At 38.8% G+C, this 13,257-nt stretch overlaps 1 protein-coding gene across 3 annotated transcripts in view; it reads left to right on the top strand.

The window, feature by feature from the left end:
* Positions 1-234: 234 nt before the first annotated feature.
* Positions 235-13,257, top strand: part of STAB2 (stabilin 2) — an 82,119-nt gene continuing 69,096 nt past the window's right edge. For 2 of the 3 annotated variants that reach the window (XM_062616340.1, XM_062616341.1), the window contains exons 1-7: positions 236-570; positions 4,472-4,605; positions 5,479-5,594; positions 9,538-9,623; positions 10,463-10,532; positions 12,720-12,815; positions 13,110-13,235. In XM_062616340.1, coding sequence (XP_062472324.1) covers positions 487-570; positions 4,472-4,605; positions 5,479-5,594; positions 9,538-9,623; positions 10,463-10,532; positions 12,720-12,815; positions 13,110-13,235 — 712 coding nt within the window. In that variant the 5' untranslated portion in view covers positions 236-486. Of the gene's footprint in view, positions 571-4,471; positions 4,606-5,478; positions 5,595-9,537; positions 9,624-10,462; positions 10,533-12,719; positions 12,816-13,109; positions 13,236-13,257 lie in introns of all 3 variants that reach the window. The other variant, XM_062616342.1, reaches the window with a different exon arrangement.

Here is a 13,257-nt window from a genome sequence, read left to right as displayed (position 1 = left end):
GGTTATCAGCCCTATGTTATTAGGGATGATAAGCCAACATTCAGAGATCTTTTGCTCTGCCTTAGATTAGCTGAACAACTGTAAAGATAGCAAACACAGTCCCCTATCCATGCCCACCCAAAAGAAGAAAACATCTTCTGTCATAACAGTTCAGTGTCCTCAGTTTTGTACTGTCAACAGCTTCAGAGAGAGGGATAAAGGAACAGAGTCCTGTCAGGATATCCTGTCATTCAATTAGGAAGGGTTTATTCAGCTCTTCAGTGAAAACTTGCAGCAAATACCCTGAGTTTTGGAATTTTCCCTGCCTACAGGCGAGCTCCGCATGCTGTATCCTTCACTCATTTTTCCTTCAGGAAGACAAGAGTCCCTTGAAATAATTTGCTTAAGAATGCAGAAGAAATAGCACCTCTAACAAACAATCACTTGACATCGGAGTTTTACTGTGCATGTCTGGGAGGCTCTGAAGAAAAAATCCAATTCTTCACAATGGAAAGAAATCCAGTTATTTTATTCTTTTTGACTCTTTTGGCTGCAGTGAAACTGTGTTTGACATCACAAGTCCCAGATGAGGTAAGAAGCAGCTTCTTATTTAAGTAATGTATTGCTATATGTCTGTATGAAGGTGGGGGTTGTTTCACTTTTATAGAGAGAACAGTTATCAGATACTGTACCTTACAGAAGAAAAACCCACTTCAACAGTCACTGATGCATATGTCACTGAATTATAAACTAAGACCTCTGTAACTCAGTCCTCTGACATAACAGAAATGCATCTCCATTCCACATGAGAATTTGGCTTAAAGGATATGTCATGAGGACACCGAAAAGGTCTCTAAAAAATGGCAAATGTGGCAAAAGACTGTAGCTGATACATTCATTAAAAGCAATAGAACTATCAGAATTTCAGATAAACCAGAAGAACTTCTTCCATAGTGAAAAATTATCAATTCTACTAAGCATAAGGAGGAAAAACTATTTCAGATAGGTAGGGAAAAAATCTAGGGAATTGAGCTATTGGAAGTAATTGTACAAAGTTATGAATTTAAGTAAAAGATTTGTAAACTTTTCAGGAAGTGGTACATTTGTCATGTACGAATCTTGTTGCTCTGTGGAATTTCACAAAATCCGTTTTCACCATCCTTTCACAGAGGCAGAAAGTACTTCTTTACAAATCTGAACCAGGAGTTCAATATGGAGAGATTCATTCATCTAAACTGTCTCACAACATGAGGCTTTAAATTACTGTGATCTAGAGAAAAAACACTTGCAGAAGAGGAAATAAAAGCACAGGGAGAAATTAGGAGGGGAAGGGAAGCCACTCAGATTATTTTTTTGCTGCCATTTGTTTGATTGTTTTTTTTAAATGGAAAAATACTTTGAAAGGTACAAACAAGTACTGGGATATGTGTTAAACCTATTTCTGTCTCTAAAAACAGAGCCACTAACAAATCGCCTTTTTTCAGCTTCCCTAAGCAAAAAGGGAAGAGGAAATGGAAGAAAGTGGAAATAACCCCACCGTTCCAAAACAAACAGCATTTTATAGCTAGTGGTAGGGAAAGGGTATAACTGATTTTTATTTGGAATTTACCTTTTCAAAAATATCTTTAAATTTTCTTGTTCCAAAATGAAGTTTTGTAGGGTGCCTTTCCAGTGACAGCTTCTGCAATTAGATAATTTCAGGCCATCCTACTGACAGTTTATTCACTTCTGAATCTGAATATCCTACAAGCTCAGCCAGTTATCCAGCCTCAGACTCATAACAGCTTCTACAAGCACCTTCGAGGAGCAGGGCTTCAGTATCACACTTGGTTAAAGATTCAGAAAAATCAGCTGACACTATTGAGTTTATGATTATTCAATATTAACAGTACCAATATGACTCAGTGGAAATGCTCATGTGAGTTAAGATGCCTAGACTTCACATTCAATGCTGTATTGGTTCTTGCTCTGGTGCTATTACTAACGATGGGCTGTTAAGGTGGTTGCACTAGTGTTGAGCACCAGTGTTCTGAAAGGCTTGGAGTGCTCAAGCCATCTTATGTTGGTGCCTTGTGAGGTGGTTTTGGATGGGAAGCAAGGTGCAGGGATGCTCTGGTTTGTCTGTGGGAGCTACCATAGACCTGAGGCCCAAAAAGCCAAGTCAGTCCAGTGCCCCACCAGCACTGGGCTCTGTTGAAGGTGCAGGGGGGCTGCTCAGTCCTGCCAGCATGGAACTGCTCGCTGCTGCTTTGCCACATTCTGCTCAAGCTGTATCCACATTACCCTCACATCTGGAAAGAGGCCTTACTTTTATTTCAAAGACACGTGAAATGCATCTATGCAACAGAAAAACGTTTTACTACTCAAATATTTGAATGTTACCCAAATCAGATTTCAACAGTACATTTCTAAAGACTAAAATTTGACTACTAAATTGATGTTGAAATATACTTATAGCTGGGTGATGACTATTAAATGGAGTGTCTCAGAGCTCATGAAATTTGATCTCATTATCAGTGTCTGTGATACATCCTCACAATCTTCACTACTGAAATGTGCTGCTGTGGCAAACACCGAAGGAAACATAACAAACAAGAGGAGAAACTGCTGGGGTGAGGGCTTCATCTGGGACTACCAGGCTGCCCAAATCCTGCCCAATGTGCCAGTCTACTCACCCAGGCTAACCATTAGTTTCTGCAAAGAGGCTGCAGCATCCCACATGTGCCCAAAAGGTCTAATAATGCCTGGACAGCACAGGGCTGCAATTGTGCATGTTTTTGGGGAATCTCTGGACAGATTCCCAAACTGGGAATATCCATTGGGCAACACATAACAGCACTGCAATTGCTCCATCCTTGAAAGTGGTGACTTGGAACACACCCTGCATAGCAAATGACCTGAAGATCCTACCATGGTGCTACTGCACAAAGTGTTAATGGTCGACTTGGCAAGGGAAGGGACAGAGAAGACCTTGAAGGGAGACTGTGCAGGGCCCATTTCTGCAAACAAGAATGGCCCAGAAATGTTGGGTCTGACACTCCACATCCATGTGGGCTGTTGGCTCCAAGGGGGAGCTGAGAGATGACTATAAGTATTCATAAGAAAGGAGTAGTAAACTCTGTAACAGAACAGATTCCTATCTATCATGGAAGCTACAAAGAGCAATGGCTGGAGACTGAAGCAAAACCATCAGAGACAAATTACAATCGAAGCAACATACCACAGCTTGTTTCTCCACAACTGACCATTTCCAAATCAAATGGGAGTTTTCTAAAAAGTCTTATCTCTCAAACTAAATTTCATGCAAGAAGCTCCATTATCCTGAATTATGCTCCTCTAGAATAATTGTCCTTCTGGCTTTATAATCTGGAAAAATACTTAGAACATCCATAGACAACTATTAACTATTATTGAGGGGCTTGGACCAAATGATCTCCAGAGGTCCCTTCCAATTCTAATGATTCTGTGATTCTGTGCTTAACATATATGAACATTTTTAAATGGATGATGCTGCTAGAATTGGCCCTACATACATACACACGTACACGAGCACACACACACAGTGGGCAGGTAGAGTATTTAGAGATAAACATTAAACATTTCCTCACGTTGGCCTGGTAATGATTCAGACTTAATTGACTACTCAACTGCCTAACTGAAATTCCATTCAAAAAGTTAATTTTAATTTTACTGTGTCAGATAGGAAGTCTCTCATGGTCAATATTGCTTGAGTGAGTTAAGACTAGCTAAGCAGGTCCATACTTAGAGAACACTGGACAAATTATCATCTTGGAATAGAAAAAGGAGCACTCCACACTACTTCCTCTCCAAGAATGATGATTTCATTTATTACTTGTTGTTGGTTTTTAAAGGTCATAGTTTGCATTAGATCATTTTTTACCACTTGTGAATTATAAGTTTAATTCCACAAATACTTGCCAGGATGAAAGAGGATGAAGCCAACATTAGATGAAGTTCAACAAAGACTGTGATTTAAAACAGGTCAACTGTTTCAGTAGTAGGAAAGAAACACTATTTTTTGTATATAGACATTTTCGAACCTATTACTTGTACAACCACAAAATAAAATGCCATTGCTGTGACAACACCCTAAGCCTTTTCTCTTTTTTGTGACCTTCTCAAGTCATTTCTCAGGTTTGCATTTGTGAAAATAGAATCTCCACAGCAAGGGGCAAGAGCTTCAGAACTAACACTCTGCAGACTGATGCTGTCTCAGTAACCTGGCTTTTAAGTCTGCTGAACTTAGCATTTCCTGACAAAGCATTCTCAAGAGAAATATAACACTTAGAAGTGTTTATCCTTCAGTGGTTGGATATATTTTGTGCAGAGAGAATGACTGCAAAGCCCTGATATGTGGTTTAGTGGGAAAAAAGCTGAATTAAATTTGTCATTTTTCAGCAATGCCACTGGGGACAGAGTTGAACCAACAAAGAGAACTTCTTCCTTTTTAATTAATCTTTTCCTATTACAGATGAAGAAGCGATGTGATCAAAAGCTGCTCATTCGAATGAAAACTGAATGTGTGCCTTGCTCTTTAAACCTCAAAACCCAGTGCCCTGCTGGTTACACCAAAATTACCAACGGAACTGGAATACCAGACTGCAGGTATCTCTTTTGTCAGAGTTTTGCTTCAAGACTATTGTTCTCCATCAATTAAAAAATGTTAATTCATATAAAAAATGTTCTATTCTATGTGATTTTCTTAATGAACATTTACCATTGGCCTCACCAACTCCAGAACTAAAGCTTTACTCAGACTAATTCAAGCCTAAAATTAATCAGTAAATGGTATAAGAGGAAAATAAACATTGCTATCAATGGCCTATCAGATATTCTTTTGAGTGATATCATAAAATCATTTATTTGTTTATTCTGCATACTTGATATGAATTATATATCAAAATCATGACAGATACATATTATCATATAAATTATACTGATATATAATTCATATCATATTATCATATATTATCATATAAATAACAGATTTTTCAAACTGCCAGACTGGGGAGGTGTGGGGGGTATATGCAAGAAGGAATATCTCAAAAAAATTGAAATCTTGCCTTTCATAATGAAAATTAAAAAAAATAAAAATTAAAAAAAAACATTTTAGGGGAAATGTAGCTATTTTGAGTTCACTTAATAGTTAAAGAACCTTGATATTAATTGTTTTTTAAAAACTCTTTCAGATCAATATTTAGAGAAAACTGCTGCAGTTAGGTTGCAAAAATGGGGGGGGGGGGGGAGATCAAATAAAAAAGAAATAAAATGAAAAATAAATATACTATGGCAAAAGAAACAGCTCCAAAGATCTTTTTAGACCTTGATGTGTGATGTATGTTTTCATGAGGAAAAAAAATGGCAGGCCAATATAACTACATTTAAAGCAATCCTGCCTGACACTGAGATTAAGAATTTCACTTTTCCCCACAGCAGGCTTTTAAGTACTTTAAAGCAACTCCAAATTCTTTTCCTCAGGTATTATTTAGACATTAAAACACACACACTTTCTTTTCCGGGATGCCGGCATCACTGTGTGAAGGAATTTGAACATCCTGAGTGCTGCCAGGGACGCTGGGGCCCAGACTGCATGGGTAAGCTCTTTTTGTGATTTAGGGTATTGGGTTTGCATTTTCTTATAATATTTGAGTAGAAGCAAACCAGTGAATTTTCTTCTTTTCAGCAACTATTGCCATGAGAAGTTTGCTCCTCAGAGCATATTATAGGAGTAGAAGTAAACAGCAGTTTTCAGACAAAACTTGGAGGATTTGGGGGAAAACACATATTCAAAACTTCATTTAAAAAGAAAAATACACCAAAAATTTAAAAAAAAATATTAGGGAACCCTCTTGGTTGTGAGATTTTCAAAACAAATCATTTCAGTCAATGCCTGTAAAAATACTTTTCATTTGGGAGGATCCCCACAATGGATTTTAAAATCTAAATGTTTCAAATTTCAAGTTTAAATGTTTTATCGTAAGTCAAAAATACCCTTATCTGTATCTGAAATATTTCCGTATCTCTTTAATTCTTTACTTTTTTTAGGCAGTGAGGGTCTTTCAGCAGAACCTGAAAAAATTTTCCCTACCAACATTTTTGCCACTAGCAAATGCTAAAGGCATTACTGAAGCAGGAGTTATCAGGGGTGCCTCTCCTTTTGCTGCCCCTTCCTCAGGAAAAGCCTGTCAGCAACTCCACTACTGAAGTGGGCATCAAGACCCACAGAGGAAGTTTCCCTGCCCAGACGAAGCATTTCCTTGTTTAGTTAATGGGGTTAAGGTCTGCTTCAATAACTACGAAGTCCCTTTGTCCACAAAACAAATAGAAACATATAGCTTTAGCCCAAGCTGTTATTTAAATACCACTCATTTATCTACTAAAGCAAAATAATCAAACCCCAACAGCTACTTCTATAGGAAAGACAGGCAAATAGCTGAGTACGTAGTGTGTGGTCTTGTCTTCATCTGAAGATAACCATTTGTGTAGTGATTTATCATCTTCTCACCAAATGCAGCCTCAGTTCCCAGTAGGAGGAAGGCAATGCCATATGTGACCATCATTCCATACTTCAGGGTGCTCTGGGAGGCCATATGAGGGGCAGAGCTCACTTCCCCTGAGCTAGAGTCTTGCCTGCACCACTGCAGGCAGGAGGCTGCAGAGGCAAGGAACCTCTCTTCCTTTGGCCAAACTTCCTGGCCCCAAAAAGCAAAGAATCAAGGTCTCAGCATTGTTTCTGCTGTCATTTGGAGGAAGAAAATAGCTCTTTGCATTATCGCAATCTCTTTAAGAGTATATGGCACGCCTTGCAATGTTTGGAGGAAAGCGGTCCTTCCTGAGGCCAGAGAAAAATCCCTGACTAGGGTCTTACTTCATATTTAGCATCTGATGGCAATGACAACATTAGGCCTTAAATAGCACTCTGACTTCCTCAATGATAGCACACACTGAAATATACAGTGTGAATGATAGATGCTTTGTCCCCTTCCCTCACCACGAAGTGCCCCAAGCCAACCAGCCACACACTCAACCCTATGTAAAGAGGCATCAAGGGAAAAGGGGAAAGTACAGGGGAAGAAAGGTCCAGAGGAAAAGAGCACAGCCTTTTAACACTGCCAGTATCATCCAACCACAGGTACCACAGCTGGTGGAGCTCAGATGTCCCATATTTTTAACTGACGGGCTTCACCAGGAACTACTCCCTGTGCCAGCTCAGGTCCCCACTGTGGACAAATATTTGCATGGCTCCAAAGACAAGCCTGGGTACCAACTGAAAGGTGCATGGTATGAGCAAATGAATAGAAAACACTGTGAGAATGATAAAATAAAAATTTTTAAAAATTAAAAAGTTAAGGCCAGAAGAAAAGATAACAAACCTATTTCTGTGAAATTATAAGGTCAAAAATACAACTTTACAAGTTCTACCCACTGTTCCAGCCTCCAGGGAAGCAGGTGAAGTAATCCAAGAGGCTGCATTTGATAACATTTAGGAAGTGCTAAATTAAACTCCATGAAGCGAAAAAGCTGAAAGACTTAAGCTTTTTTTTGCCTAGATATAAAGATTTTGCCTTCATACTCTGACAGCTCTAAGCAGAAGCATCTCTTTCCTACTACTTTCTGAAGAACATCTCCAATAAAAGCAAAGGACTCGGTTGTCCCTGGCACCAGGGTAGCAGCAAGAGACTGTGCCAGGACCACTCCAGTGTCCTGGTGCTGCCTCCTGCAGCCCTGATAGCTGGAGGAAGAGTTTTATTGGCCTGGCCAAACTCATAGAACAGTATACTAATTTGCTAAACTTCTGATAAAGCTGTCCCTTGGTGCTGGTATCAAAACAAGTGACAAGAGACAGTGAAGACAAGAGGAAGCTCAATGAATGCCAATGGCAAAAAAAGAAAAAGCCCTACTTGTCAGCAGTTTTACAGAATCCTTTTATAGAAACTATACCATAAACTCTGAGTTTTCTCTATCTTTGCATGTTCAATAAAAGCATTGGCGCAGGTAAAACTGTTTCCGTTCAGAGCAAATATTAAACAGCTTGCACCTTTGTCAGTGCTAAAGATGAGATGTAGCTATCACAGGGTAGCCAGAAAACAAGATTCACTAAAAGGCACCTTGAAGATTAAAGTACATGTAGCTATTACTTTACCTCATTTCTGGTTGTTTCATGTCAATTCTGAATAAATCTTTTCATTTCAGCATGTATGAGAAACTGCACTAAAATTTTCATCTTTAGATTTCTTGTTTTTTCACAAGAAGCTTACTCAGATCCAACAGACCGTACAGAGTCATCATTAAGTAATTAAGAAATATCAATAGATTGGTATAAAGCCAAAGCATTCACTAAAATTAGGTGTATATATGTAGCATCCACTCATTTGTTCATCACCGTCATGAAAACTTCCGAATCACTTAAACACTCTAAATCGGGATTAAGTTATTCAGCGGAAGCATAAATCCAGTGTTGCCCATCTCCACCCACACAGAACAAGCTAAGACTCTTTATAAGCAATAAATCTACCACAGAGAACCTATGTGGGCAGTAGGAGTTTGATACGGCCTGCATCAGGATTATGGTACCTAATGGGAACTTCAATTACAGGAAGGAAGGGCTTACGAAAGGGATTTAAAAATAATTTTCATGGAGATGCTGCACCACTATAAAAAATAAAGGATAGCCCTACAGGGAGAAAAGCCTGACAGAACAGTCTGACTAAAAATTATTGTAATATGGTTTTCCTATGGGCAACCTTTCAGTAAAAATGTGAATATTGAATAATTTCAGCTAAAAATTAAACTATTTTGATTTGAAAATACCATCATTCTTTCTTCTTCTCTCCTGCTGGCTGGGGTTTTTAGTCAGATTCTGTCTCACCTGGCATATCACTGCCTGTAATTATGGTTTTAGCACCAGAGGATCTGAAGAGGATAGTACATCTTTGGCACAAAGGTTTTACTAGTGACCACAGCCCCTTGGACAGAAATAGGTTATGAGATACCCAAATTCCCATTTCCAAGATTATCTGAATCAAATATCACAGTCTTATAGGAGGTAGAGGGGAAAAGGAAAAAATTCCCACGTAAAGTAAATGCAATTTGTGGGGAAAATAAAAAGGCTTAAACTCTAACTTGTTATCAAATATCATTCTGGCAGCAAATATTCAATCAGAGTTGTATTAATATGCAGAAGAAGTGGTCAGGTGAACTCCACTTATATCCATTCTTAACAGTTTAGACTGTCTGCAGGTAGAGGTGGGTCAGGAGGGACAAAATCAATATGGTATTTTAGAATAAGAAAACTATTTTTGTGCAATCCTTTGATTACAGTCACTAGCTTAACTTCCCAGACCAGAGGAGGTGATGGCCTCTGCTGAAGCTGAGATTCTCATTAAGAGATTTGGGCAGCTGCAAAACATCAGTTGTCACCTGAGGTCCCTGTCTGCCCCATATGTCTGCAGCCCCCAGGATTGTTACCCCTAGTCTGCAAGGGGACCATAAGGGTCAGAGCGAGATGACTGATGGCTTAAACATTGTCATTTCTAGCATGTCCAGGAGGAGCTGCATCACCATGCAACAGGAGAGGACACTGCTCCCAGGGTATAAATGGAAATGGAACATGCACTTGCCAGGTAGATCCTTTATTTTAAAATAAAAAAAAAAACATAACCACATGTAAGTTCTGCTAAAAAATACTGCACATTCCATTGCATAAATAGATTAAAAGGAAGCATTTCAGAAACAGTTGAGAAAATCTGCTTGAAGTTCATTTTTTGCTTGTTTGGGACAAATAATGTTCGCACTATTGTTTTTACTGACTTGAGCATGTTTGGGTGAAATTATTACAAAGTCCTTTTGTCTTGCCTTCCTCACTCAGGTGTTTTGAATTCCTCTATTTTTGTTTTTCCTTAGAGTGAGCTATTACAACTTTTTGCCCTCACTAGAAAGTACTTGTGCTTGGGGCTATATCCTCACTACAATGTTCCTTTGCGGAGAGTGCAATATGCAGTGCTTAATAACTTCAGCCAAAAAGATCTTTAAATAAAAACAACTCAAGTGAATCTTTTCTACCTCCCCCTCTACTGGTTAATCTTTCCATTACATCAAAAGCACATCTGGGACACGTGGAAAAGAGACAGTGAGTAGTATTCAGAAAATAAAACCTAACAACTGTAAGAATGATTTGGGCATTAAGCTTGATTACTGTTCTTTATTAGTACCTCAGCATTCAGAACACCTGATTTGAAGTGCAAGATCTAAAAATTATTTTTAAGAAGGCAGAGAGAAAGGGGAAAAAAAAATCATTCAAAAGACAGTGTTTGCAGTAGAAGTTTCTGATTTGCTGAATCAACCTGCCATGTTATTTTCTTTCAGCAGCTAAAGGTGCGGTTTTCAGGCTGCTAAGCATATATCTATCTGCATAGGGGTAGATGAGAAACTTCATTTCTTGTTTCCATTCTGTAATTCACAGAAAGGATTTGGTGGGACAGCCTGTGAGGAATGTGCTGAAGATAATTTATTTGGTCCTTACTGCACATCAGGTGAGTTTGAGCTTTCTTTATTGAAGTGGGGAAGAAAGGCAAGTGAAAGCTGTATTCAGACACTGAAAAATAACAGTGAAATGAGTAACAGGTTCTATCAAGAGTTGCTGTCTGCTTCAGGGAACACAATGAGAAAAGGAAACAGGCAGCTACTGCATTCCTCATTCACAGTGGGGCAGAATTCAACTCAGGACTGTACAGACAACATGGTGTAGTGCTGCAAAAATATCTTTATCTTGTCTTGAGTATCTTTGCTATAGCAAATAATCAAATCAGTGATCATCTGTGTGTTTCTGCAGGTGTGCCTCTCAGGTAGCCAGTTATCTTTCCCACTTTTCACAAATTATGGATTTGCATTTATTTAATCTAAATACAGAAGGCTGTTACAGTAGTCAAAATATTGGGTGGGAACATATCAAGTGCATGACTTATAGTGGCTTACAGTATTTTGGTATGGTTTATAAATATATCTGCAAACCAGACCATCTTTCTTAAGGCATGAAATACGTGAAATCAGTACACCTGACTCAAAAAAAAAGCCATTTGGAAACAGGCCAAAAGTCCTTGTAGCCTAGTATTCCATATTGGAGGCCAATAGTTAATACCCAGGAAACGAGTAGAAGCACCCAGAGACTGAGTTCAAATTGCAGTGTTTAAAGGCTCTGGATCCTGGATTGATCCTCCCTAAATTAACTACCTTGTGCCTGAGACCAATTTCCTTTAGCTCTCCACAGTGCCAGAGAATTCCATAATTCAGTCAAAAGTGTGAAAAAGGATGGACTTGTTTTAGTTCCAGTTTTTGGCTGGTAGATGGTTCAAGGCCAGGTTGGATCGGGCTTTGAGCAACCTGGTTTAGTCGAAGGTTTCCCTGTCCATGGCAGGGAGGTTGGAACTGGATAAGCTTTAAGGTACCTTCCAACCCAAACCATTCTATGATTCTGTGATTTCACTAGTTAGCCATACTTCTGTTGAGAGAAGCAGGATATTGAGGGAGTGATCAGAATTATGTTCACCATTTAAAATGTGTATGTATCACAAGTGTATATATTTGTATTACATTTTTCCAGTTTTGCCTGCTTCTTAAGGATTTCTAGTATTTTCTTTACCTTCCTTACTCCTGCTGAGCATTAAACTGTCAAACCAGAAAGCTGCCTGAAAAAGAATGAGTATTAAGAAACATCTCTTTAGTGGTAATAGTTGTTCATCTCTAAGTAAAAATCTTTTTTCTTTTTCCCTCAACATCTACATGAAATGGCTTCTTAGAAGAGTCACGAATGGCCTCAATTTAAATAATCTGTGTTGGCTTTTCTATACTAATCCTACAGCACTGCTGACTCAAAGGCACTTTTTCCACCAGATGTCCACTGGATGCCAGTGTTGATACACAGAAATGTGACTGAGCAGTTTTCATGCAAATGGGGTACTTGAATGAATTTGATATCGTAAATGCAATTATTTTCCAGGAAGCTACCAGAGGACTCAGCTGCATACTAATTTAAGCAACATATTACACTTCAGCTTTCAGATATTTGAGCTTTTTAAGTATACTTAAAGCTTAAAACAACAGAACCTTCAAAAAGGATTTCATAGTTGCCTCAACTCTGAATATGGCATCTTGTGCACATATTGTCACAAGGTTTATAACCAGAAATGACAGACTATAGGAACGGGGCCAGAAAAAAGCCTGAGACCTACACAGTGATTAATCATCCTTTTAACTACATAAATCCTGCTTATGGGGAGAAAAAAAAGGTCACAAAGCTCATCTCTTCTGGAGGTGTATGAAAGAGAATTGAAGCAAAAATGAGCAATTTGTTAACAAATGGTCTGTGATAAAAATAGTCTATGTTACACACTACATTCGATTTTGTCTCAAGATTCTATGTCAAATATTACAAGTTTTATGGTATCAGCAACCAGAGAGTTCGGTGTTTATAGTGTGTGTGTCCTGACAATTTTCAGGCCCCAGGCTATTAACAGCCTGCAAAAATCAGTATGTTATTTATTGATATATGTAACTGTGATTATTGATCTTATTAATGGAGGCCTCTACATTCAGGAACTCAAGTAAAAGCTTGGTCTGCTCAAAGCTGTTGGCCAGGATGCTATTTGCTATGGGATACCCACTAAGGATGTCTTTCCAAACACCATTATTATTCAGTAAAACCAATCCATCTTTCCATACAGTTTGCAACTGTGTCCATGGAGTGTGCAACAGTGGAATTACAGGGGATGGAAGATGCACGTGCTTATCTGGATACAAAGGGCTCAGCTGTGATCAGCGTAAGTAGATTGTTTTCTAGATTCAACAGCTCTGATACAGTTAGAATTGGTAAGGACGAATGTAAAATTAGTCACAGGTTAATCACTCTAGAGCAACCAAATATACACCTAAATTCAAACCCTGTGTGTGAGCTCCCTAACCATCATCACCACTTCGGTAGCCAGAAAAACGATGACAGCAATGGAATTTATGGTCCCTAGATCAGGCATGTTTTAAACTAGTACGCTGCAGAACACAATGCCTCCTGGTACAGAGTGCAGACACAGCTTAACCTGTCACACTCTGTCCCTCAGCAATAGCTGAATGTGAGGCCTTGCGGTGCCCTGCAAACTCCAGATGTACTGCCTCAGGCAAGGATGGAAGACAACTGCAATGCACATGTCTGCCCAACTACCATGGGGATGGTACACAATGTGAACGTAAGTAATTTTCATGTCTGCT

This window comes from Pezoporus occidentalis, unplaced genomic scaffold (genome assembly GCF_034315485.1).
Source record: "Pezoporus occidentalis ecotype Australia unplaced genomic scaffold, CSIRO_AGI_Poc_V1 ctg19, whole genome shotgun sequence".
NCBI classification, from domain to species: domain Eukaryota; kingdom Metazoa; phylum Chordata; class Aves; order Psittaciformes; family Psittacidae; genus Pezoporus; species Pezoporus occidentalis.
The sequence above is the reverse complement of the archived record's forward strand: the minus strand, read 5'-3'. Positions and strand labels throughout refer to the sequence as shown.